The 27906-nt window shown below is 42.6% G+C and overlaps 1 protein-coding gene and 1 long non-coding RNA gene across 10 annotated transcripts in view; one reads left to right on the top strand and one right to left on the bottom strand.

Moving 5' to 3' along the window:
• Window positions 1-22900, bottom strand: part of STX3 (syntaxin 3) — a 67146-nt gene extending 44246 nt beyond the window's left edge. For 5 of the 6 annotated variants that reach the window (XR_011973640.1, XR_011973641.1, XR_011973642.1 and 2 more), the window contains exon 1: window positions 8455-8589. Coding sequence is in view for 2 of the 6 variants with exons in the window: in XM_072638713.1 (XP_072494814.1) it covers window positions 8455-8484 (30 nt within the window). In the remaining 4 variants the exon portion in view is untranslated. Of the gene's footprint in view, window positions 1-8454; window positions 8590-18120; window positions 18240-22790 lie in introns of those variants that run through there. The other variant, XM_072638715.1, reaches the window with a different exon arrangement.
• The window catches only part of LOC140524296 (uncharacterized), a 40082-nt gene continuing 21075 nt past the window's right edge, over window positions 8900-27906 (top strand). For 2 of the 4 annotated variants that reach the window (XR_011973646.1, XR_011973645.1), the window contains exons 1-3: window positions 8900-9199; window positions 18335-18425; window positions 23112-23198. This is a non-coding gene — a long non-coding RNA (uncharacterized lncRNA). Of the gene's footprint in view, window positions 9200-18334; window positions 18426-23111; window positions 23199-23286; window positions 26354-27906 lie in introns of those variants that run through there. The other 2 variants (XR_011973644.1, XR_011973643.1) reach the window with 2 other exon arrangements.

Genomic DNA, 27906 nt, shown 5'->3' with positions numbered 1-27906 from the left:
GCCATTTCATTCTCCATTTCTTCCTGAAGTAAACAGGGTTGAGTGACTTACCCAGAGTCACATAGCTAGTAACTATCTGAGGCCGGATTTGGACTCAGGGAAACAAGTCTTCCCGACTTTAGGTCCAAAGTTCCATCCACTGCACCACTTAGCCACCCCCCAAGCCCATCTAGTCCAGCCTACAGCAGAACGAGACTCCACTCTCCCATGTGCCCAGACAAGAGGTCCTCCAGGCCTGATTTGCAGCCCTCCAGTGAGGCAGCCTCTCAAGAGAGTCCATTTATCTTTTATAAAACTCTCATTGGTGAGCAATTTTTCCTGACAAAAAGATGAAATTTGCTTCTTTTCAGCTTCTATTGATTGTTCCTGTTTCTGGGACCAAGCAGAACAAGCCTAAGCTTTCTTCAGTCAGTCAACCAATAAGCATTTATTACACAATTGCTATGTGCTGAGTGTTGAGAATATAAAGAAAGGCAAAAGAAAGATCCTTGTCCTCAGGAAACTTACCTTCTAAAGGGGAAAATCGCATAAAAACAACTTGACTTAGGAATCCTGACTGCCATGATTTGGAGCACCTTACTAACCCTAACCGGCTTTCATTTAAAGACCTCAAATTGGCCTCAAAGATTCTTTACAGCCTTAAATCCCATTAAGGATCCTAGAGATGGAAGGGCCCATCAGGACCTCTAATCCACTCTGTGACTAGCCATGTGGCCAACACAAGCTCCTATTCTTCCTCAAGAAGGAATAACTGGTTAGATTGAGAGCCCCTTCAAGGCAGAGGCTGCCCTTTCCTTTCTTTGCATTCCTGGCACTTAGCCCAGCACATAGTAGGTGCTTATGTTGACTGATTTGAAATGTGGCATTCATAGTGAATAGTCTCTACATTCTAGGAGGTTGGCTGGACATTTCTTGTCTCAGGATTTTACACTTGGACAGAACCTTAGAGATTTCACCTCACCTCATTCCTTACAGATGAGGACAATGGAGTCAAAAAGGTTCAATGACTTTTCCAAGGTCATACAGTGAGGAAACTAAAGTTCATACAGGTTATGGGATTTGCCCACTGACTTAATGGTAGAGCTGGGACCCAGGTCCACTGACTCTTAATTGGTGTCTAAACTTTTCCAGGACACCAATGACTCCCTCAATTTGCTCCCAATGGTCCAGCAAAACCAAAGAGAAGCCAACATCATTTTCTCCTTCTTCCCCTCTAGTAGCTTCATGTTATGCTCCATAGCTGAAAGTGTTGCTACCAAGTCAAAATGGCACTGAGCTAGCTAGAACTTTTTTGTCTGACTTCCCTGTTAAATAAAGGTCCAAGTATACAAAATGCCAGGCTAAGGGACTTGGGATCACAAGCATAGAAAACTCATGACCTGGTATCCACAGCAAAGCTTCTCAGTGCCAAGATAAAGGCACCTTTGAGAGCAGGGTGGTCACTGACCAACATGGACAAGAAGGGACAAGATTATATTCTCTTCTAAGACATGGCTAAGATTCCAGTACCTAGGGCAAAGTCAGAGAGTGAGACAAGGGGAAGGGTGGCAGAGACTCTAGGATACCTAGATGCGGGCACATGCTGCCATCTCCACTGAACCCAAGTGTTCCACATTCCCTGGGTGCCCTGGCTAGGTCAAAGCAGGGGCAGCCCATACCAGTCAGACCCAATAGCACCAAAGGTTTGGGTTTGGGTAGAGGAATATGATATTAATGCTCAAGGATTGAGCTCAAGGATGCTTGAGGAGTAACAGCCCCCTGAACAGCTGAGCAGGAGGGAGGGTTATGTGGTTTTCCCCTCCCCCCTACCAAGCTGCTTACACAGCAGAGACCCTGCAACACCTAGGTTCATTCTACCAGTAATCCTCAGGAAGGAGTGTTCCCAATCTTATCAGCATTCTATGGGAAGTATTGGTCCCCTGGGGCAAAGCCCCCATCACCCATACTGGTTATGGTTCTGATTCTGCTGATGGACTTTGGAGTCAGAGGACTTGAATTCAAATCCTCCCTCTGGGGCTTTACTACCTTCCCCTCCCTGGGCCTCAATTTCCTCATTTATAAAATAAAGAAGGTAAACCAGAGCAGCTCCAAGGTCTCTTCAAACTCTAAATCTATAATCATGACTTCTTATGGACAAAATACCAAAAAGCTCTCTGTACACTTAAGTAAATCATAATTTAGTTGGGAAAGAAGATGATGTCTTAGAATTTTAAAGCTGAAATTGACGAAGCAGCATGTGCCAGCATGGAAAGAGTACAGAATCTAGACCTGGGTTCTAAGTTTGGTTCTGCTGTTGACTAGTTAAGTGATCTAGGGTAAGCCTTTCTGAGCCTCAGTCTACTCCACCATCACACAGTAATAACCACAAAGCTTCTTTCATAGAGTTTGCTGTGAGAGTCAAATTAAGATAATCTAGGCAAAACCTGTGCAAATTTTAACTGGCTATAGTAATATCAGTGTTATCCTGTGAATTTAGAGGTCATTTAGCTCAACCTTGATGAATTCTTACCCTGAGACCTGAAAACAAAGCACAAACATGTACATGTAAGACAGCATTTACTTCTCCCTACTGCTAATGGTGGGGGATAATTGATAATAACTGAGGAAACAATCTGAGCTATATGACTTGTTAGCAAAACAGGCCTAATCAATGGGTCTCAGGGATGACTGGGGAGGCCAGACTCATTTATTATTATGCCCTTTTTGTTAATAAATTGTATACCTCGATCATTATTATTTATATAACACATGATGAGACAGCAAATGAAGAGTAGAGACTCAGAGAAGTTCTGAAGTACAGGTCCTGGGCTTGTACTGGACCTCAGGGCCTCAGGCCATGGAGCCCAGCCCAGGTAGAAGACATGCCCAAGGTCACACAGGTGCTATTTAATCCCACATGTTCTGCCCTCAGAGTTAGCCCAATTTCCTCTGTATCATACTGACTCCAGGTTTCCTTAAAGAGGTGAGATCTAAGCAGGGCCTTGAAGGGTGGGAATGATTTGGGGAGACATCACAGGGAGAAAGAATTTGCGGTATGAATGTAATGGAGAACCAGTGTGAGCCAATGTTAGAATCATGGGATTTAGAGATTCCCTAGCCCAAAGTTCTTAATCTCTTTGTGTGTCATAGATGAACTTCTCTGGCATTTTACAATAGATCCCTTCTCATAATAATGATTTTAAATGCATAAAATAAAACACACAGGATGACAGAAGAAAGCAAAGATTAGGGGAAATAAAGCTGACATTTGTTTCTCCATCCAAGTCCACAGGAACCCCCCCTTAAAATCTATGTACCCCCTTGGGAGCCTGTGGACCACAAGAACCCCTAAACTAGACCAACACCTTCCTTTTACAGAGGAGGAAAATGGGGCTCAGAAAATAGAAGCAACTTGCCAAGGCCACACAAGGACTAATTTGAGAATAACTGGAACTCTGGCCTTCCAATAACAGCTAGATCAGCTGTACCATGCTGCTTGGCTGGAGAGTTCTCTCATGAGCTTCCGCTCCTCTGCCCCACCCCCACCACATTACCAGGAATAAAAATAAAATTAATCCCCTTCTTTCATCCAAGCATTTTATCTTCTGGCCTTAGCCTGTTGGGTTCTGTAATCCCTCTTCAATCCCTGTCACTCTCCTCTCCTACCCAGCCTCCCTCCTGCTCACACAGAAGGAGTAAATTCTCCATGGACAGCCCTTGGCTAAGTAGACAGAAGGCCAAAATAGCCATGAATTCCAATGTCCACAGCTCAGTGCTCAGCAGCTCAGTGCTCAGCAACAGCACACCCAGTAGGGAAGGACCTAGTTCTACCGGGAATCTGAGGCAAGGGGCAAAGTTGACTGCCTGTCTTAGATTTCCAAAAGGAGGGGCCTAGTCTACCCCAGTCTTGTAGGTGAGAACATTGCCACAAGGAGAAGTCTCTCCTAGAGGGATACAATGGAAGGTCCAGAGGGCAGGAATGGTTTTCTATTGTTTTTTCCCTTCTATGTATCCTCATGACCTAGCACACAGTAGGCTCTTACAGGATAGGATAGGATCCCTCCCTAGCAATGGAACAAGACACCAGGTGGGGCATTGCTTGAGGTACTGAAAACTCTAGGCCCTCTCCAACGACGTCCAATTGACTATAAAGAGATATCCTGACTCAGAATCTGTTTTTTCCTTCCAGGCTGAGCTCAAACACCACCTTCTTCATGAGATCTTTCCTGATCCCCCAGCAATTACTAGCTACTTCCCAAAATCAGCCTGTATCCATCCTGTATAGAACTGTACAGGATAGCTCCTCAATAAGACCAAAAGTTAGCTGCTTGAGGACAGGGGCTGTTTTCACTCTTGTCTTTTTATCTCTAGCACTGCACCTGTCATACAGGTGCTTAATAAACATTTGATGATAATCTATGCAACCAAAGGGTCCATGATACCAAAACGGTGAAGAACGCCTGCCTTTCACTGGTGTTCTCCAAATACCCAGTAACTAGTTACTGATATGAGGGAAGTTTTAAAAATTCACTTTTCTACCAAAGGTCACTTTATTTCTTAAAAAATATATGAACTTGTACTTTTTTTTAAAGGTCCACACCTGTGATTTCATCTATGTGGGGAACTCCCAGTGTAGAAACCGCCCATCAATTCACATTGACAACTTCTGTAATTTATAAAGAAGTGCCTAGAACACCAGAAGGTTAAGGGAGTTGTCAAGTTCACCTAGCAGAGGCAGAACTTGAATTTAGACCTTCTTTACAAGGTCACTTAGGTGACCCTCTCAACCACAATTTGAGGCCTCCCAAACTTGTATATAATAAGTGCTTAATAATGGCTAGTTATATTGGATTAGATTATATCAACTTTTATGATGGCTCCTCCATCCCCCAGCACCTAGATCCCTTCCCTCCTTCCTGTCTCCTCCCACACCTGGTCCTTCCTTCCCTAGTCCTAACCTTAGCTGAGAGTTTAGGGGAGTAGACCAATCTACAGTACGTTCTAAGGTTAAGAAATGTTGGCCTGGCCTCTGCAAGGGAGAAAGCCTGGTACAGTGGGAAGAAAAACTGGATGGAGAATTCAAAGACTTCAGTTCAAATCCTGACTCAGTACTTATTCACTGTATGACCTTGGGCAAGTCATCTGACCTCAATTTCCTCTTCTAGAAAATGAGCAAATTGGACTAGATGGCTGCTAAGGCCCTTTCCAAATCTAAATTTATGATCCAAGGTGGCTCAGTAAATAGAGTGATGGACCTGGAGTCAGGAAAACCCAAGTTCAAATCCAGCCTCAGATACTTACTAGTTGGTGACCCTGGGCAAGTCACTTAACCCTCCTTGTCTTAGTTTCCTCATCTGTAAAATAAGCTGAAGAAGGAAATGGCAAACCACTTCAGTACCTCTGTCAATAAAACCCCACATGGAGTCACAAAGAGTCAGTTACAACTGAAATGACTGAACAACAAGAACAGCTAGCATTTATATAGCGTTTTAAAGACTTGCAAAGCTCTTGGAATCTATTTTCTCATTTACATACTCGTAAAATATTGTGAGGAAGGAGCTATTATTCTCATTCCACAGAGAGGAAACTGAGGCTGAGAAAGGTTATGCAAATGGCCTAGTGTTAAATGATCTAGAAATACTCAAAAAGAAATCAGTAAGAAATAACTTCCCCAAGCCAGGCCAGGTCCCTTTCTGGCACATCTGGGTATTCATGGTGAATAAGACATTCTATCCCTACATTTCACTTACTGACTACAGGTACTCCAGAAGTCTGGCCTGAGAGTCTGTGGCTATGATGACTTACTCAGGGACCCAGTATCAAAGATAAGGGAAGACTCAGGCCTTGTGACTGTGACTTCAGAAAGAACCTAAGTCCTGGAGTAGGGGCAGGATGCTAATTGTGAAGGCCCTGATGTTTACCACCATGCCTGGAACCAATGAAGCTTCCAGGAAAAGGAGCTGGGTTTATGTAATTCTCTCTGAACTGTTGTCTCACTCAGAGTTATGTGTAATTTTTCTTTTCTTTTTGGCAGTGGGAATGGTTCAGACTTCTGATATCATGGATGCGGTCACTTCCTGTGTGAGAGCGCCCTCCTCCAATGCAGATGCACAACTCCTCTGTAATTTATAGTCTTAAGAGAATTAACCTGGGGATACTGAGATCACATAACTAGTATATCAGAGTCTGGATTTGAATTCAGATCTCTGTTCCCCCAAGGTTTGCTCTCCATCCACTATGCCTTGCTTTCTCTTAATATTCAAAGCTGAAAGGGACCAAGAGAAGTGGGCTGCTTTAACTCAAAGTTAGTTGACAGCAGAGCTGAGCCTAGAACCTAGAGCTCCCTTCTCCCACAAATCTTCCATTCCCCCCAACCCAAGCCTCTCTAGAGCAGCTCTTTGGGTCCCATGAAAGCAAGTACCATGGAGAGAGGCTGAATCGAGAGTCAAAAGACAGGGGGTGGAACTCTGACTCTTCTACTTACTACCTATATGACCTTGGACAAGTAATTTTCCCTCCCTGCGTCCTCATTAAAATGAAGGGGCTAGATGGAAGGACCCTCTGACTCTATGCCTGTGATCATAGAAATGATCTTCTGTGATCACTTAGGTCCCTTAATGTTACAACCAGGTCTTTTCCCACATGTGTGTGTATCTCTCTCTCTCTCACACAGACACAGACACACACACACACACACACACACACACATACATTCACATACACACCTTTGTTGTTCAGTCATTTCAATAGTGTCAGACTCCTCGTGACCCCATTTGGAGATTCCTTGGCAAAGATACTGGAGTGGTTGCCATTTCCTTCTCCAGTACATTTTACAGATAAGGAAACTGAGGCAACAGGGTGCAGTGACTTGCCCAGGGTCACATTGCTACTAAGTATCTGAGATCAGAGTTAAATTCAAGGAGATGAGTCCTCCTGGGTCCAAGCCTGGCACTCTATTGCCACACCTCATTACCCTTCACCTTGGTCTATCTCATACCTAACCTCCTCACCCATCTCATGGAATCCCATGCTTCAGTCAAGACTGTGCTCCCCACTGCCTTCTCCAAGCCTTTCCTGATCCTACTAGCTGCTAATACTCTCCCTTTAACTTCATTCAATTTATTTAGCATGCATTTTGTATGGAACCTTTATGAGAAGCAGTATGGTGTCATGGTTAGAGCTCCAGTCCTGGCACCCAAAAGACCTGAATACAAGTCCTGGATTTCACTTGTATGCTGGTCATGTGACCCAGCACCATGGGCAATTCCATAAGATGATATGTGGCAACCTACTTTGGTAGAGAAGCTTCCTCACCTGGCAGTTCCCTATATAGGTGAAATCACAGGTCCAGTCCTAGCCCCAATTTGTAAAATATACTTATACGGGTAGATATTCTTGACCCCAATTGAAAGTAAGCTCCTTGAGGGTAGGAACTGCTTCAGGCTATCTTTGTCTCTCCATCACCTAGCACAGGCATTTAATAAACACTTGGAGCATTGTTAATTTGCAATTTCTTGTTGGAAACAATTGAACAGATAGGATCTTTCTTGCTTCTCCCTGGAGTTGTTAAAACAACTGAAGAGACCCCTCAGATGACTTGGAATGTGTCCAGTCCTAACTAAAGGGAGGTAACAGACATTCTATGCCTACAGGCCCCTGGGAACAGAGGGGACCTTCCGACCACGTCCCCACCAGGATTCCCCACAAAGTCCCACGACAAACCCTGGCCCTTGTTTTTGTCCTTCTAGGCTCCTCAGGCGAACCTTGAGGAAACCTGGCACTTTGGTTTCATTTGAGTCCCTACAATAAGTTCAGGTCAAAGGGCAATGAAGGACTTGGCCAAGGCTAGGGAGGAGAAAGAAAACTAAATCTTGGACAACAGAAACTCAAGGAGGGAATCAATAACCAGAGGAGATAGCGAGGAGCAGAGCCCAAGCGGCTAGCCAGACAGGACTTTTTTTTAAGTTGAAGGAGGCGTCAGCTGCTTCATGGGAGAGGCTGGAGGAAAAGAAGAGTGCCTGGAGGAGAAAGTCAAGAGCGCCCAAGGGAGAAAACAGAGAGAAGGAGTGACCTGAATGACCTCTTTGTTCTCCCCCAGGAAGACGTAGCCCCACCGCCCTCTACCCTCTGCCAGCCAGGGGTTGGGATGCAACCATTCACCCATTCAGAGTTTCAGAGAAGCTGGACAGACGGAAAGGGGTGTGGGGCAGGGACGGTCGGGGAAGTAGCAGCTTCTCTGGCATGAATCAGCTGGCACAGGACACAGGGTGGGAGGGGAGCCCGCAGCACCCGGGGAGAGGGGATCAGACGACTGGAGAAGGGGAACGGCAACCTCCCACCCCTCTAGCACGTACACAGCCTCCTGTGCTGTGGTGCCTGGCCCTCCCACTCCCCCCCCCCCCAAAGAAAGGGGACTGCCCTCCACCTCCACCTTCTCCTCCTCCCGGGTGCACCCCTTGGGGCAACGGCACTCACAGCCTTCAGCTGCTCCAGCCGGTCCTTCATCTTGGCCAGGGGAGCCTCCCGGGAGCCCCCTCCCTGGCGCTGGCAGGCAGTGGAGCTCCGCCCAAAGGAGCACTGCTAGGTGAGCGCCGTTCAGGGGAGCACGGCCCAGGTGAGCACGGCCCAGGGGAGCGGCAGGAAGTGGCCGCCCGAGCTTGGCCGCAGGTGAAGGAAGAGGAGAAGGGTGAAGCCGCGCCTCGAGAGGAGCGTCGCAGTCCCGCTGAGGACTGACAGCCCGCTCCCCACCTCTCCGGCCCCAGCCCGACAGTGCTGTCTCAATCCGCCCCCGAGCCTCGGAGCCTGATCCCCGGCCGGCCAGGCGGGCGCAGGACTGCAGCCGGACTAATCCTCCCGGACACTCTAGGAAGGGCGGAGGCTGGCGGGGCCCCGCCCCTTCTACCTGGGCACCGCCCACTGCTCAGAGGCCTTAAAGAGCCAGCCGCGGCCCACAGGCTTCCCCACTCCCACCCCCCGTCCCCACCTCCCCCCGCCCCGCGCTCCTCTTCCTCCTTTTCCTCCTTCTCTCCTTCCTCCTCTTCTCTTCTCATTCCCATAGCCTCAACATTCTCCTCCTCCTCCGCAGCCAAGGTCTCCCGGGAGACGAAGAAGGAATCTGAAACGTCATCGGAGGTTGGGAGAAGGCAGCAGTGGAGTGTAGAGCAGAGTGATCTTTGAGGTCCACGGGCGTGGACACTGAGGCCCACTGAGGCCCCCTGAGGTGAGGAGACTTGCCGTGACTTCACAGCTAATGCATTCAAACTGGGGTCCTCCATGCGTCAGCTCTGACCCTAACCCTAATTCTGGGGCTATTATTCAACCGGAGAAGCATTTCTGCCAGATACCTAGGCACCGTGCTGGTGCAAAGACAAAAAAGCAACCAGTCCCTGCCCTCAACAAGTTTATATGGGGAAAAATATGTACACATATAAGTGAATGCCAAAGCAATTTGGAGGAAGGGAGGCACTGGCATCTGTCTCAGGGAAGGGCCTGGCAGAAGTGAGGAACCTGTGGCCTTGAGGCCCATTGTGGCCCTCTAGGTCCTCAAGTGTGGCAGACTTGAGGACCTAGAGAGCCACCTGGGGACTTGAGGTCACAGGTTCTCCACCCCCTCTCTCAAGAATGAAATACTTCTTGAACTGAACTTCCATGGATTTTTAGAGCCAAAGGCAAAAACAAAAAATGGGGGAGGGGACCATTCCAGGAATAGGGGCTGCCTATCAGAGATGATGTATTCTGTCCAATTTGGCTTGACCATACAGCATGGGAAAGGAAATAATATACAGTAAGGCTGGAAAGGTCTGCTGGCCCTAGGTGAGCTGGAAATGTCGGGGGAGTGGAGGACAAGCTGAAAAGGATATTAGAGAATTGGAAAGAAGGTAGCGAGAGTCCCCAGGGGAAGAAAGAAAATTTTAGAGGGTAGGAGAAAGCAGAACCCCATGGGGTTGGAAGTAAATCAGAAAAGGATGGTAAAGGACTGGTGAAGAGAGAAGAGTGGTCTCCAGGAAGTGGAAGAGCTAACAGAACTGGAGAACAGCAAATATGTCAAACACACCAGCTAAACTGGCCCTAACTTCTCTTCCTGGTAGAAGGTCAACATCAATGGGCACCTGCTGGAATAGATGCATGAGTCACAGAATCAGAATGCTTTGAAGTGTAAAGAAATTTCAAAGATCCTCTCTGCTCATCCGAGTCCCTTCTTTTATACTTGCCAAAACTAAGGTCCAAGGAGATAAAAATGACTTACCAAGGATCACCCTAGCAAGTTGGTGGTAGAAGCACATTCTCAGGGGGCTAACTGGCTCCCATTCCCAAGCTCTTTCCACTCTGCCAACATTTCTAAAAGCATTGGATTAAAAGTAAGCTCTCCTCCTTCATTAAAGAGCTAGCTATTGTTGGTTATTCTCTGCTGCCTTCTCCCAGAGGCTTTTTCTCCTGTCTGGATACTGTCTTAGTCCTAATCTTTGCCTTGTTACCAATTCCCTACAGCAGAAAAATTAGAAAGGTCACTGAGGAATGTTCTATTTCCCTTTGGCTGCACTAAGTTGTAACAGAAAGACCACTGGTTCTGGTTCTGGTTAAATTTTGGCTCAGCTATATCATTGTGACCTCAGACAAATCACTTGTCTGGGCCTCAGTTTACTCATCTGTAAAATGAAGAAGTTAGATTAGATAATCTCTAAGGACTTTGAACTTGCAGTTTTTGGTCTTTATGATCTGCAATGCATTTTCAGACTATTCCTCTTCACCCTAGAAGTTTCACTTCACCCCCTAGATTCTCACTTGGGAAGTATACTCTGCCCTCTGGCTTCTCCCTCTGACTGGCTGGTTTCTCCCCAAAGTCCCATTTCAAGGAGGATGCTCAAGTCAGCCATGTCTCCATTCCTTGCCATATTGTGCTCACTTCTAGCAGGCCAGCCCCACCCCCTCATGTTTCAGCTTCCCTTCATGTGTTATTTCCCCACTTTGAATGGTAGGTCCTTCAGGGCAGACGTTGTCTTTCTTTCTATCCATATTTGGTTTCCCAGTCCTTGGCACAGTGTGTGGTACATAGGAAACAATAAATACTTGCTTGACTTGACTTTATTCCATCATCCGAGGCTGCTCTGCTCACCTGAGGCCTCTGGCCAGCTCGACTATCATTGCTCATTAAAGGGGAAGTATTTTCATGCACATTCTACCAGATGTTGCCTGTTCACCAGCCTATCTGACAATTTATGAAATAGGTAGTATAGTGGAGTAATCATCGTAACTGACATTTAGATAATACTTTTAGGTTTTCAAAGAACTTTACGTAATTTGTGGCACAATAGAAAAAGAGCTGGACTCGGAGTCTAGAGGACCTGGGTTTGAATCTTTCCTCAGACACTTCCTTGCTGTGTGACCTTGGGCCAGTCACAACCTCACTGATCATGTTTTCTGACCTATTAAATGGGGCTAATCCTAGCACAAATCAAAGGAGATAGTGTGTGCAAAGTACTTAGTAAATTGTAAAGTATTGTGGATATAAAAGTTACAACTTATTATCTCATTGAAGATGGTAGAAAACTGGGGGGGAAAAGCCTAAAACTCAGTCAAGTGATCTGAGATCCTGGCACAGTCCTACAAGTCATGTGACTTTAGGCAAACAAGTCCTGGCCCAGTTGTTGTTACCTAGGATAGAGAGCTGAGCCTGGAGTCAGGAAGACATGAATTCAAATCATCCTCACACACTAACTGTGTGACCCTGGGCAAATCACTTACTCTGTGCCTTGATTTCCTCAACTGAAAAGTGGGAATGGCACCCACCTTGAAGGGCTGTTGGCAGAACCAAATGAGAAAATATTTGTAAAATAATTGTGTTTAGAACAACGTCTAGCATGTGTAACAGCTTCTTCTCTCCCTTGGCCCCAGTTTCCCACCTCTTTAGAATAGTGGGTTCAGGCTAAATCAAAGCTAAATTTCCTCCAGGGTCATTCTTTGGTTCTGCTACATTTGTCCTTTGCTCTCAAAGAGAATCATGGTATCAGGAAGGTGATATCATGACATGCAAGTGAATTAGATTTAAGTGAAGGAGGACTGTGCCTCCAGCCTCATTTCAGTGGTCAGATATAGATCAGGATGACTGGAGATGGCCCAGGATGCAATGGGAGACCTTGGCCTTTTTAAGCTAAGGTCTAGAACAAGTCTCAGTTTGACTATGATTCAGGCTTTCAGATTGACCTTCTGGTACAGGGAAAAGAACACTGGCCTTTAAATCAGTGCATTTGGATTGGAATCTTACCTCTAAAACTTAGCACCCATGTGCCCTTGGAAAAGTCATTTAACTGCCCTGGGTTTCAGTTTCCTTAACTCAAATAAGGGATGGAGGGAGTTAGACCTGTGGCCTCAGAAGTCCCTTTCAGCTCAAAATCTATTGTTCTAGAGTCTCCTGCAATTACAATACAGCCCATCTGTCCTTTCCTGGGGTAGGAAGGTGGGGTGGGGGAGGGCTACCCAAAAATAGTTCACTAGGATAAACTTTAGGGCAAGGCAGTACACAGACAAATAGAGGACTAACACAGGACATTGCAAATTGTATAGGTTGCTGCTTAAATGCTTGTTGAATTCAACATAATATATGTTTATACCCCCAAGGGAACACCTGAATACAAAATACCACAAGACAACTGAGTTATGACGGCCTAATGAGTGCTCTACAATCAGACTACACCTACTAGAACCTACAGAGATTATTAAACTGTAATTCAAACCTCAAACAGGATTTAAACACATGAAAAGATAACCAGCTATCCAAGGGAGTATGAACACCAAATGAGCCTGTAACAGGTACCATAGCACAGTGCCAAAAAAGGAGAGTCATCTTATTTTGGCCTGGAGGTGATGGGACCAGTTTTCATGGAAGAGGTAGGATTGAGGTGGGGTCTTTCAGAATGAATAGAATGTCCATTATCTGGAAGAGTAGTTTATTATCTGGGGAATTAGGGAAGGCAGTGGCAGCTACTTGTTTAGGTAGGGTTTGGATAAGAGGGGCTCTGAGGTTCTCTCAACTTTGAGGTGTTTAGGACTCTGGAATTTGAGTGTTATAGAATATCACTGTCCCATAAGGAAATATGAATAATTGAAAGAAATAAGAGAAGACCCATGTGAAGGGACACAGTGACAAATCACAATCAAAAAATAATATTTACAATCGCCAAATTCTACAAATGACAGCCACTTAAAAATTCAAATCAGCAACTGTGGACATAATTATTGTTGTTTAGTTGTTTTTGCAGTCATTTCTAGCTCTTTGTGACCCCATCTAAGGTTTTCTTGGTGAAGATACTGGAGTGGTTAGCCATTTCCTTCTCCAGCTCATTTTACAGATGAGGAAACTGAGATACACAGGGTTAAGTGACTTGCCCAGGGTCACACAGCTGGTAGTGTCTGAAGCCAGTTTTGAACTCAGTAAGAGTCTTCTTGACTCCAGGTCCAGTATTCTATCCACTGTGCCACTTGGCACACTTACCATAGCTCTATAAATTATAATCACTTCAAAAGTCGAACTTGGGAAAATATTGAAATTAATTTATCATGCACACACACACACACACACACACACACACGCACACCCTTTATTTTAACAAATAGAAATTAACAGTCTACTAACATTTAAAATTAATTTTTATTCAGTGAAAAATAAATTTAAATAAATTTTAAAATGAATAAATTATAAAGATGCTGGAATGATTCATTCTGATCCTTCTTTAATGTTGTTTTTCTAAACTGTTTTATGGAATATACATTATAGAGAACTCACTAATGAGATGGGATGGATCAAAATGATAATGGCCAGTATTTATGTAACACTATAAAGTGTACAAAGTGCTACCCAACTGCCAAGAAACAGAAATTTATCCATTTAAAAAATTTAAATCATTTAAATTTAATTAAATCAATTAAAAATTTGTCAACTTTTTAAAAATGTTAATAGAAAAAAAGAGCCTCAAGCAATTTTTTGAAATGACCTGACAAGTGAATGTCAGCCCTGACTGGGGCTAACTTCCAGGCCACCCTCTCATTCTCCTCCACCTACATATTCTCCTGGGCCAAGAGGGAGGGTTAGCTCCCTCTGGTGGCCACAGGCAGCCTAGGTTGGAATCCCTGTTTTCTGAATCTAGCCATGTGTCCTGGCCCAGGGCTAGAAAAAGTGAACCAGACATGCGGACTTTTGAGAAAAATGGGTTTCCCTGATGGTTTCATAGCAAGGGAAAGGGGGAAAGATGGAAAGATTAGCCATAATAATTTCTCAGAGCACTGAAGAAGTTGCTGAAGGTCTCACTCTTATGCTAGCCTCATGATAGTCAGAATACAAATCAGAGAAGCAGATATTTAATGACTTGCTCAAAGTCATACAGGCTTCTCACTACTAGAATGGTGTCCCAAATGTTCTGCCCAATGTCCTCTTCCAATTCCCTCCCAGCATTTCTACTTCTGTAGGAGAGACCTAGACCCTCAGCTCCATTTTGGCTCTTCGATGAGGGTCCATGAGCCTAAGACCGCCTAGGTCCTTGGCTGCAGGGAAGACATGGCTGCTCCCACTGCTTTGGTGAACCGGTCACCAAAGGCAATCCTTTCAGTAAAATAGAGGACCCACAGAGCCTTACCTGTGCTGCTCTAACATTGTCGTCTTCTTACCATCAGACACCACAGTCTGCCCTGTCATTGTCCCTGAAGAATTTCCAGGCCTTTCAATATGACCTATTCATATAGGTTTAGGGGATGGTTAGAATGGAGTAGAAGGGATGTATTTCTTCAATAAACATCCTACTGTGCTGGGCTAAACTCAGAAATGACAAAGAAAGGCAACAAAACAAAACAATAGCCCCTGCCCTCCAGGAGTTCATGTACTAATGGAGGAGATTATACATGCAAATAACTATGTAGGGACAAAGTGTATGCTGAAGGGGAGAAGGCATCCTTCATTTAAGTTAAGTCTTGAAGAAAGGTAGGGATATCCAGAGGTGGAGATGAGAAGGAACATTTCAGGAATGCTCCAGGAAGAATGGGGCACAACCAGTGTCAAAGCATACAGTTGGGATTTGGAATATTATGTACATGGATAACAGAAGGTAGTCAGTAATCACTGAACCTTAAAGTGTATAATGGATAGCATGGTGTAAGAAGACTGGAAAGATAAAAAAAAGGCAGGGTTTGAAGACCCTCAAGTGCCAGAGGTCTGGATATTTGATCCTGGAAATCAAAGGAAGTTACTGAATTTTTCTGAGCATAGTCAGACCAAGCTTTACAGAAATCACTTTGGTAACTGTGTGAAAAGTGAATTGGAAGAAGGAAAAATCTGAAGCAGAAAGACCAATTTGGATAGGGTTCTAACACTCCAAGGAGACAGTGATGAGGGCCTGATTTAAATTGGTGGCTGTGTGAGTGAAGGGAAGGAAACATTTAGTAGAAATATTATGAAGGTAGAAGTTATGAGATTGGAAATCTGATTGAATATGTAGACTGAACAAGAGTACAAAATCAAGGAAGACTGTTCATGGGTATAAAAATTTCCTCCGCCAAAGCAGATTGTTCACCATCTATAATTTAACAGAGAATCTCAGAGTCTTAGAATGGCCTGAGTCTCAGAGAGGTTAAGTAACTTGCCCAGGGTTACATAGCTCAGAAGTATCCAAAATGGACTTTGAACCCAGGGCTTCCTGATTCCAAGTGCAGCATTCTATTTATTATAGGATAATATTTTATTATTATGGAATATTATAGAATTATAGAATAATATAATAATGCTACCTTTCTGATATTCAGACAAAACACAGAACAAAACACAGACAAAACACAGAAACTTCTAGTTATTCCTTTCTTCACCTAGTCACAAGATTTTGTAGTCATAAGGGACCTTAGAGAATACCTCCTCATTTTACACGAGGGAACTGACAGCCAGATGAGGGGAAATGACTTGTCCAAGGTCAAACAGGTATTGAGGGGTAAAGTAAGGATCCAAATTCAGATATTCCACCTTCTGAGGTATACTACCTCCAAGCCCAAGGCTCACTTCAGTGTCTTATGCTATTTAAGCCAGACTGTGCATTCTGCTCTCATCCAATTTGGCAATAACTTGAGTTTAGCATAATATGTTCCTATTTCTTTCCTTGTACTTTTTATAAAGACCTATGGTTTAACTTTGATTACTCCATTTTGTGAAACTGGTGCTATCCAGACATTTTCAGCTCTAATCAAGCCCTAGACAAACTGTATAGAGTTGGGTAAGGGGATAGACAAACAGCATCATGCCACAATCTCTTCTGGCTCTGTAGCCTAATTTGGCCAATTGGTCAGTCAACAAGCATTTATTAACTCCCTACCAAGTGCCAAGCACTGTGCTAATCCCCAGGGATACAAGGAAAGGCAAATATAGTCCCAGCTCTCCAGAAGCTCACAGTTTAATGGAGGAAAACAAACATGGGTACATACACGATACCTGGGTCATCATCAGTCATCTTGACTTATGTCTTGCCTCTGGATGACTCTGGAGGAGAGAGTGAGGCTGATGACTCTGCACAGCTCTGCCTCACTTAAATCTAATTCATTTGCAAGTCAAGACATCACCTTCCAGATGTCACTGGTATATGGAGGAAAAAATGACCATTATGTGACTGACAGGCTTTCCTCCTTCCCACAGTTGTCACTTTTTCCAAATGTGTAACATCTCCATGCTACATTTTCATATGCTTTATGAATTTAAAATCTTCAATTTCACAAACTAGAATGCACTTTGGAGATGACCTAATCCAAACCTCTCATTTAACAGGAACTGAGACCCAGGAAACAAAAGAAGTGACTTTCCCAAGTTCACATAAGAATAGCAGTCAGGATTGAATACTAAACACTCTGATTCAAATTTTATTCACCTTCTACTTCACCACACTACTTCTTCACCTGTGTTACCTTTCAGAGTGGTTTTATACAGTGAATCTCATGTATAAATCCTTCCTACCTCAGTTTAGTAAGGGGTATTTAGGTTAATTGACATTTTGCAAATAAGGCTCAAACTCTTATCCAGCTCATTTCCTACCAAATAGAACAGTTATAAACCATACAACAAACAGTAAAGCATTTAATTAAGACAGAATAGTAAAATAAGCAATAAGGGAATTTCAGGTAGTAGAATCATTCTCCATCCCTTCTGTACACAAAATGAGATACAATTTTCCTAATAGCCTTAATACTCCCCTCAGGGTTATTCTGAAATATTTTAAATAGCTTCAGCTCCCAACAATCAGGTGTGTATCTCTATTTCTCCCCGTAGCCTACAAAACTTCTGTTTTTCCAGTTGGCTACTACAGAAACCTGTTGTAGCTCTCATCTGCTGCCACTTCTTTGACCTTAAAGGGAAAGCTTTTTGGATCCTGGCCAACATCAGTAGGCTACTCAATACATTTTCATGTCTTTTGTCCATTAAACTCATGAATAGTTCACAAAGGGGCCCCTCAGCCAACTGTTGAGACCTCTCCCCCTATTATACTTTTTCCATTTCTTCAATGGGAAGCCCTCCCTGCCTTAGAACTCCATTGTCATGCTCCCTGGCAGCTATTCTAAGATGATGCATATTGCCTGGAATCTTGGAGAAGGCCCAAGGAGGCACTTAAGAACAGCAGAGAAGAGCAATATAAGGACACCCTTTGCCTTGAATTCCTACCTGCCTCTAATAGCTCCCCGATTCTTTCAGTATCAGATGAAGAGTCATTTATGAAGCATGTACATTGTGCCCAGCACTGATCTAAGTACCCAGCACTGATCTAAGTGCCCAGCACTGACCTAGATGCCCAGCACTGCTCTCCGTGCCCAGCACTGATCTAAGTGCCCAGCATTGATCTAGCTAGGTGCCACAGGGGTACAAAGTTAATTAAGATATGCTGTCTCTTCACAGAGCTTACAGTCATGCCAGAAAAACAAAACATGCATGTGCAAATCTATAGAAGAACAATACAAAATGGCAAAGAATCAAAGCATGTTGGGATAGAAAAGAACAATGAGAACTCAGACATAGATGAGAGTAATGCTGCTGGAGGAGCCAGCCTTCATGAAGAAGGTCTGAGCATAGCTGAGTCTTGAAGTAAGAGAGGAAATTCAAAAGAAAGAAAGGGTAAATAAGGCACTCACAGATCCTCAGAGTCGGAAGCAAGCTCAAAGCCTGTTTAGTCCAACACTTGCCAGAAAAAGAGTTCCTTCTTTAACATGGACATATTATACAAGTGGTCACCCAGCTGTTGCTTGAAGACCTATAAAGGGGAAAGGATAGCACTGATAAGATCGATGATGATGATGATGATTGATTGAAAATCTGACTTACCAATTCAATTCCTGTCTCTTTCAGACTTTTGGATTCTTCTCTCTCCCTTATCCATCAATACTTACTCCTTTCATCATGAAAAATGAAGTTTTGACAAAAGTGATTCTAAAGGCAGGTAAACATATGTGGGACAAAGGTGTTAAGCAATGGAGCCATGTGCCAAGGTTATGGCTAAAAAACTTCTCCCCTAAGCAGAATGGGGAAGCCACCACTTCTGAGATCATTCCATTTAGGGATAGATCTAATCATTAGGAAGTTTTGTTTCCCTAAAAACATGCTGCAGTTTGACTCTTTACAACTTCTACCCATTGCTCTTGATCCCTCTTGATGAGACCAGTCAGAACACATATAATTCCTTGTTACTGACAAGCTTTCAAATATTTATGTTAGGGGTGGTCCAAATCACCTCAGCCTACTTAACTCTGATACGTTATCAGGTGAGAACACATCTTGATTATTCACTGGGTGTGAACAAAGCCTGGGATACTCTCTTCAGGCTCTCTGATTCTAACTAGGTCTATACTTTTACACAGGCCCCACAGGAGGTTAATAAGTCCCTCAGCCAATCTAAACTTTCCAGGAAGTTGTTCAGATCTTGTTCACACTTTGTGACCAATACAGATGTGTTCTTACCTAATAGTAGGGCTCAGAGGGATTTTAACTCCATCTTGATACTTGAAAAAAGTCATAAAAACTCTCCTCAATCTCCTCTCCATGGTAAAACATCCCCTGAAACAATCCTCTTAACACATGACCTTGAATAACACTGCCATTTTGGTTTCCCTTCTCCAACCTATTAATGTAAATCATAAAATGTGGTGTTGGAAACTTGGCCATATACTACAGATGTGATCTGAGAAGGACAGAGAAGAAGACTCATAAACTCCCTATTACTGAATACTATGACTTTCAATGCAGCCTAAGATCACTGCAAAACACTTGGCAAACATCAGAGTATTATATTAATGTTAGTTATCATTATTATGCTTATTATTATCACTGGCTGCCATATTATATTACTGAGTGATGTTGGATTTTCAAGTCAGTAAAACCCACAGAACTTTTTCAAATGAAATTTTTTCTAGCCATCCTTTCCCCAGTTTATACTTATGGAGTTAATGCTTTTTTTCAGTCCAAATTTAGGGCTTTTCATTTCTTTTTTATTTAACTTGACCTCATTAATTTCTTGCCTGTGTTCTACCCTGGCAAGATGTGTTTTGGTTAGCATGCCATCTATGCCTTATCCAAGTCATTAATAAAACTTATTATTAAAGAGCACAGGGCCAAGCACAGATCCACTCAGGTACTCTACTAAGGACTTTCTCTAATCTAGCATAGGACCATTAGTATAGGGTCTAGTTATCTACCACCTAAGTATACATGTGCCCAGTTTTGATCTCTCCATCTATGTTACAAAAATAGTATGAGAGTTTCTCGAATATTTTGCTAAGGTAAAACCAAAAATGGAGAAGTTGCGGGAAGTAGTATGGTGGAGCTCCCTTTCACAAAACTCCTATACATCAATCTAGAAAAACTCATCAGATATGTGAATATGATGGAGTACTATTGTACTATAAGAAGTGGTGATCAGGATGCTCTCAGAAAAACTTGGAAAGATTTGCATGGACTGATGCAAAGTGAAATGTACTGTATGCAAAGTAGCAACACTATTGTAAAATGATCAGCTTAGCTCTCCTCAACAATACAATGATCCAAGACAACTCTGAAGGATTTATGATGAAAAATGTGGTGCATCCCCAGAGAAAGAACTGATGGTGTCTGAATATAGATTGAAGCATACTTTTCTTAACTTTCAAAAAAGTGAAAAAAGGAAAGAAAGAAGGAGAGGAAGGAAGGAAGGAAGGAAGGAAGGAAGGAAGGAAGGAAGGAAGGAAGGAAGGAAGGAAGGAAGGAAGGAAGGAAGAAAGAGGAAGGAAGGAAGGAGGGAGGGAGGGAAGGAGAGAAGGAAGGAAGGAGAGAAGGAAGGAAGGAGGGAGGGAAGGGAGGAAGGAAGTGAAAGAAAGAAAGGAAGGAAGGAAGGAAGGAAGGAAGGAAGGAAGGAAGGGAGGGAGGAAGGAAGGAAGGAAGGAAGGAAGGAAGGAAGGAAGGAAGGAAGGAAGGAAGGAAGGAAGGAAGGAAGGAAGGAAGAAAGAGGAAGGAAGGAAGGAGGGAGGGAAGGAGAGAAGGAAGGAAGGAGAGAAGGAAGGAAGGAGGGAGGGAAGGGAGGAAGGAAGGAAGGAAGGAAGGAAGGAAGGAAGGAAGGAAGGAAGGAAGGAAGGAAGGAAGAAAAATTCACCAGACCAAATCTTGAAGAGGAAATCCAGAAAAAAGTCACTGTGAATTATTTATCTAGCCCAGCTCAGCAAAGGGAAACAGGAAAGGCGATTTTCAAACTGGGACAGGTGGGGCAGAAGCACTCTGCATGCAGAACATTCCAATACTCAAGGAGAGGCTGAGCACCAGGGCAAGACGAAGTACCAGACCCATCCTAGAAAACCTACAGACCCATACTAGGACACTGCAACTTTGTCACCCACTACCTAGTTTTAGGTCACAGACTCAGGTGAGACTAAGAAGAGGACCTGCTCAAGAGTGTGGTGTTTCTATGATAGGGAAGATCTTCAACAATGGACTGAGAAAGGAGGAAATTCAGAAGTAACACCATAGGCCCAGAGCAGAGTCTCTAACCCAGCCTGCAGAGGAATGATCAGAGCAAGAATCTCACACGGAGACAGATTATAGATTTGTCACTGAACCAGAAGAGCCTTCCAGTTGGCTGATGGAGGCCGAGTCCAGAAGCAAGTCAGGAACTGGATGAACTCAGAGCAGGGGGTCAACAATCAAACTTTTCCCAGTATCAGACCACTTTTGCAGGTCCCCAAGCTTGGAGATCTACTTTCTCTAGAAGCATGGCAAAGTCCAACCCTAAAAGATCCCAAAGTTAGAAAGTAGGTCAGAAAAATGAGCAAACAAAAAAAGAAGCCCACTATAAAGAACTATTATGGTGGCAGGGAAACTCAAGATACAAACTCAAAGGACAATGACTACAATACTGTTTGGCTAACATCTAGGTGAACTCTTATCTTTTGACTTTACCTAATCTGCCCATTGAGTAACCTCATTAAACAGGGAAAGGAGGTTTTCCTGGCATAGCCTGTTATTGACAAAGACATGGTGTCCCTTTGTGATCACATCTTTTCTAGATGTTCACCAACTATGCTTTTAATAATGCCTTCTAGACTTTTGCCAAAAATTGATGCCAATCTCCCCCATCAAGAGTCACTACTCATTTGTAATCTCTTCCCCACATACTTCTTCTATTCCTCATGTTCTTTCAAAGACCACTGACAATGATATCTGCCAATTCTTTAAGTACCCTAGGATACAATTTATCTGGACCCAAAGGCTCAAACTCATCAAGAACAGGCAGATACGCTCTAATTATTTCACTACTGATCTGGGTTCTCAATTGCCTATTAATAATGTTTATTCTAACCTTTTAAAGACAAAGAACTTTCTCTTTGGTAGATAAAACAGAAGGAATATAAGAATCAAGTAATTAGGCCTGCATTCTGACATCTGTTTACATTGTTCCATCTACGCTGAATAATGATCCATTCCCTTTTTTTCTCCTTCTTTTCTCCTGTGTACCAACTTCCCCACAAAAACCCTCAAAACCCTTATTATTATCCTTAGCTTTACCTACCAGTATTAACTCATTCTGAATTTTCACACTCCTGATACTATTTTTACAGATCTGTGCCTTGATTCTGGATTTATCCCATATGAATATCCCATAAAATATAGACTCATATGTCTATATTTTATACATCTTCTAAATTTTAAACTCCCTGTCACCCAATGTTATGCCTTACATTGAATAATAATAGTTCACATTTATATAGTTCTACTTTGTCATATATTGCTGTTATATATAGTTCTATGTTGAGCTTAGTAGCCCTTAGTACCTTAGTAGCACTGAGTGTAGTACCAGGAATATAATAAGTGCTTAATAAATGCTTATTAACTAACTGACTGACTATTGTCCACTAAAACCCTAAGATCTTTTTTCAGAGAAACAAAGTTTTTTCTTACAGTAGCCCAGTAAGTTAGGTAATAGAATTAATATCATCTCCACTCTACAGATGAGGACACTGAGGTTTAGTTTAGAGAGGAGTTACTTGTCCATATTCACACAACTGGTTCATATCAGAGTCAGGACTGGAATTCAGGTCTTCTGTTTGTAGTGCACTTGCCATCATATCATATTTCCTCTATTTATCTGGTCCTGAGATACTTGAGTGATACTAATAATTGCTGAAATGAATTTTGGTTCTCAAAAAAAGGGAATGAATGACAACCATTTCACAGGTCAGTCCTATGTTACATCAGTATTTGAAAGATCTATATTATTGACATAAGTATTCCTCCCACCAGAGCAAATTATAACCCTTTTATGCCTTAACATGAAGGTTCTTACCTTGGAGTTCACTGACTCTCAAGAGGTCCATGAATTTGGATGAGGAAAATTACATCTTTATTTAAACTAACCTACAAAAAAAGGTACCTCTCCCTTGGCAGATGGTCTTTGTGATGTCGTGACCTTCATTGTAGGTTCTTTAAAGAAGCAGGAGTGTAAACTTGGTTACCCTCTCACTGATCTAGACCACCATAGAGTCAGTGATTCAATAGGCAGAAATTCTCTATCCCCTTACTCCCTTGAATTATCTCTTCCTCTAGTATATGTCTTCTCATAAATCTCCTTATTGCATCCTTTACCACCTTGTTCGTTGTTCTGTAGATGGAATTAAGAACTAGTGAAAAAAGCAGTATGGACTACAGACACCATCTGAGCCTCTTCTGGAGAGGAGCAAGAACTGGGACAAAGGTAAATTGGAGTATAGCTACCATACCGAAGGAGGACAATGAGGGGAGAGGAGTAAGAGGAGATGGCATGACACTGATGTCTTCCTTAGGATGGTAGCCATCCAGATCGACAGGAAGGAATTGGCCACAACTGTGACACTGATGATGTGGAGGGCAGAATCCATATGCATGTCTACACAGACCAGATGCATGACTGAAGGCCCATCACAGAAGAAGTAGTTGGTTTCAGTGTTGTCACAGAATGAGAGGTGGCAGATTACAATGGTAGTGACAACAGAAAACTGAGCACTAAGGATCCCAATGCCACCCGCATACACAACTGTCAGTTCATGGTTGATTATAATGTAGTGGATCTAGAAAGGTAGTTTACTTGTCTAGAGAGACAAGTTTTCCCCATGAACACAACACTTACCAAAGTCAAAGGAGCAGTGTTGGTCTAGAGTAGCCAAATTCCAGGGCCACCAATGCAAAAATGAAGACATACATGGGATGTGGAATGTTCATTCCAGACAGTGAGGGCAGTAGTGAAGTTTCCCTTCAGGTGCCCAGGTATAACAATAGGAAAGACATGAATATGAGGACCTGCACTGTGGGATGTGTTGAAAAGGGGTGAAAATGGAATTGTATCACTCCTGTTCAGTGTTCTTTTCCCACTGGATCTGCCAAGTGGAAAGAGCCTGTGAGCAACATTACTCTCTCATATCACTGAGATAAGATATAAGCTCAGATTCAGACTTTGGCCCCAGTGCCAACATCAATCCTTTTATGATCATTTTGATTGACTATCTCTATCACTTTTGCTGTATTCACTATCATTCTCACCCTCTCACTCTATTTTCCATATGAAAAAAATGATCTCACAAGACTTGGAATGATTAATCCCAATTCAATTCAACAAACTTTTATTAAGTGCCAGACAGTGATAAGTTCTCAGGACAAGAAAACAAAAATAAAACAATCCCTCCCCTCAAGGAGTTTACATCCACAGCCCAGAATTTTCCATTTATTAATTAACCTACTTGTTCATACTCCCACTTCCTGTGCCAAATAATTGCCACCTGGATACCTCCACCACCATCTGGTCTTCTACTTTGTGTTGTAACCTGCACAATCTTCTCCTCCTACTAGAATATAATAAGATGCTTGAAGTCAGAGGAAGTATCCTAACTTTGTATCTTCCCCAATGAGTCAAACATTTATTAAATGCCTATTATGTACCGTGTACTATGTTCTACACAGAATTTAGCACAATAATTGGTACACATAGGCATTCAATGTGTGTGGGATACAGCTACCCTTACTCAAATTAAACTCAGAGGCTTCTCAAGGTAGAAGGCACAAAGGAATTTATTACAATCTTATGAGAAGGGGCACTTCCTGAGACATCATGGGTAGTGTCAGCAAGGGAGTGCACCTGAGAGGAGCTGAGTACAGCATTATGCAGTCCCTAATGCAAAAGCCCAATAACCTCTCTTTCCATTGGCTGGAAATCCAGGCATACATTCTAAACATGGGAATCTACCCCAGAGATAAAGAACACAGAAAGGATCATTGCTCACCAATGAGGGTTTTTGTTACCGAATATAGAACTTAAGGGAAGAATGCTGATGTGGCTGGCATAAGGGGAAGGGTACACCAGGTCACGTGACCTGAACTTTGGTGATTTCTCCTCCATCCTGAAGCATTTTATTTGCCTAAGGGGTATACTTAGTTATTTTAGCTTTGGCAGGAAGGGTAGGGGTTTTGGGGAATTCATGCCTGAGGGGTCTTCACTTAACCGGACTTCACTCAAATGTTTGCTGTATTTTATCATATTGCTTTCTTCCACACCATCACATTCTGCCTTGGGATCTCTTCATAGAAGTCTAGAATAGCAGAGTCTTACCTGGTCCTAAGTAGCTATACATGAATCAGGTAGAATAACAAAGAAAACTAGGGATGCTGAAAAGGAAGAAAATCACACAGGATTCCTTAAATAGCTCATATTCTAATGAGGTGGGAGGACAATGAATACACCAGGAAACGAATACAAAATAGATTCTGGAGGGCAGAGACAACAGCACATGATAAGAACAGCGAGGCCAGTCCAGTGGAAAGGATGCTGTTCTCTGCTTGCTAGAGGCCAAAATATGGATATGAAAGCACAAGATCAGACAGCTGACAAACCTCTCTATAGAGCTAGCCACCTCTTCACCCGCACCCTCAGCCTGGGCCTGGGTCTCAGCATCACAGTCACTTATGCAGCCCTAACTTTTCCCCAAACCTTCAGTCCTGCACCTCCAACTGCTTTTTGGATACCTTAAATGCAACGTGTCCAAAATGAACTCATTCTCTTTCCCCAAAATAACCCTTCCTCTTCTAATTTTTCTGTTGTTGTCAAGGACATCACCATATTCTCAGATAAGCAGGTTCACACCATAGGTGTTATCTTCATTTTATCATTCACACACACACACGCACACCATACGGAATCTGTTGTCAAGGCACGTTGATTTCATCTGCACAATATCTTTCACATTCTCCCTCTTTTCTTTTCTGACCCTACTCACTCCTGGTGCATTGCAGTAGCCTACTTCTTGGTCTCCCCACCTCCAGTCTACCCTCCATTCAGCTGTCAAATTGATATTCTTAGGTATTCCCCTACTCAATAAAATCCAGTTGGCTCCTACTATCTCCATGAGAAAATTCAAAATCTTCCATTTGGTTGTTAAAACTCTTTATAACCTGACCCCTTCCTGCTTTTGGGGTCTTATACCTTATTCTCCTCTAAGTAATCTATGATCTAGTGACACTGGTTTCCTTGCTGTTTCTCAAATAAGACACTCCATCTCAAAATGCCAAACATTTTAACTGGCTGTCTCTCATGCCTGGAGTACTCTTCCCGTCTCATCTGTCTCCTGACCTCCCTGGCATCCTTCAAGTCCAAGATAAAATCCCATCTGCTACAAGAAACTGTTCCTGATCCCCCCCATTAGTACTGGTACCTTCTCACATGTTTAATATGATTGTGCATATGTAGTGTATATCAGACTGCATGCTGTTTTGGGGAGGGGGGAAATTTAAAACCCAAAATCTTATAAAAGTGAATGTTGAAAACTAAAAATTAATGAATTGATTTTTAAAATTAATAAATAAATAATAACTTTTAAAATGCTAGTACCTTTCCTCAGTTAATTATCTCCAACTCATCCTACATAAATCTTGTTTATATATAATTCTTTATATGCTGTCTACCTCATTAGACTGTGAGCTCCTGGAGAACAGAACTTATCCCCCTCTTCTTTGTATCCTTAGCACTTATCACAGTGACTACCACATAGTAGGTACTTAATAAATACTTGTTGACTTACTGTCCATGTATTTGGACATAGACTTGCATTTAGGAAGAGTCCTATTGCAATTCTCAAAAGGTTTCATGGAAATTATGGGCAAGTCTTTGCTGTCACAATGGTGGTGAAGACTTTGATATATGTTTGAGATATAGGTGCTGCTAGGTTGCTCTGCAACAACAAAAAGAAAGATTTGAGTCCAGCATCAGTTTTTGGGAAGGAAGTTGCTTATAATGAATTCAATCCAATGTTCTTCAAACAAAAGAAAATGTAAAAAACCATCCGTAAGAGAGCTCTCTTTAAACAACACATTGCTGTAGCTAGAAAAGAAACAAAGGAATACTTTGAAAACTGGGGAGAAAGTGGAGGAAAGAAAATTTCTGAAGCCCACTTTTCCTGAGTCCACTTTAAGAAAGGCAGAGACAAACTGAAGCTTTTCAAAAGAAAATGACCAGGATAATAAGACCAGAAAGTATGTCATACCATGTAAGGATTAATTGGTTAAGCTGAAAATGGAGAAGAGAAGATTTGCAGGAAACATGATAACAATTTTAAAGTATTTGAAGGACTGACCAAAGGAATATTTGAAACAGAAAACAGTATAGAAGCTTCCAGGAAATTGTGAACTATTCAAAGATCTGATGGGAGTCTATAAGTCATAGTTGTGTGGGGCACTGAAAGGACAAGTGATTTACTCAGGAATACACAGATAATATGTTTCCTGTCTCCAAAGCTGGCTCTTGAGCCATATTATTTTAAGGTTTAAAAAAGTACTTCACAACACAAAGAAGACAATGGAAGGAAGTTTAGAAGGAAGCACAAACAAGCAGAACAGTTTTGAAAGTAACACATAGAATTTATTTTTTCATTAAAACAAATAGTATAAAATAGAGGTTCATAGTTTTATAGAGAAGCCTCTTTTTGTGTTCTACTTTGTAGATGGAAATATTCTTTTTTGTTGTTTAAAGTTTGGAATAAAAGAAGCTTAAGCATTACATAGGTGATCTCATTTCATCTTAACAATAGCTCTGTGAGGAAAGTATTATAGATATTTTTGTTTCTGTTTTATAGATGTGGAAACTGAGATTCAGGGAGATTACATTATGTACCTATGGTCATACAATTTAGTATCAGGAGAGACAGAGAAAGAGAGAGAGAGAGAGAGAGAGAGAGAGAGAGAGTCTTCATTTGAACAGAGATACATGAAGATGGTAGTTCTATTAGGTTCATGGTAGTCTGTTATCTTAATCTATGGAAATATAGAATTTCCTCATTCTAATCCATCCCTTGAGTAGCTACTAATATGTTTTGCTTGGGTGTAAACACTTTAGGCCTGACTGTGATATTCCCTCACTCAATGAACTCCCATGGTTTCCCCTA

This window comes from Notamacropus eugenii, chromosome 2, assembly GCF_028372415.1.
Source record: "Notamacropus eugenii isolate mMacEug1 chromosome 2, mMacEug1.pri_v2, whole genome shotgun sequence".
Taxonomy (NCBI): domain Eukaryota; kingdom Metazoa; phylum Chordata; class Mammalia; order Diprotodontia; family Macropodidae; genus Notamacropus; species Notamacropus eugenii.
The sequence above is the reverse complement of the archived record's forward strand: the minus strand, read 5'-3'. Positions and strand labels throughout refer to the sequence as shown.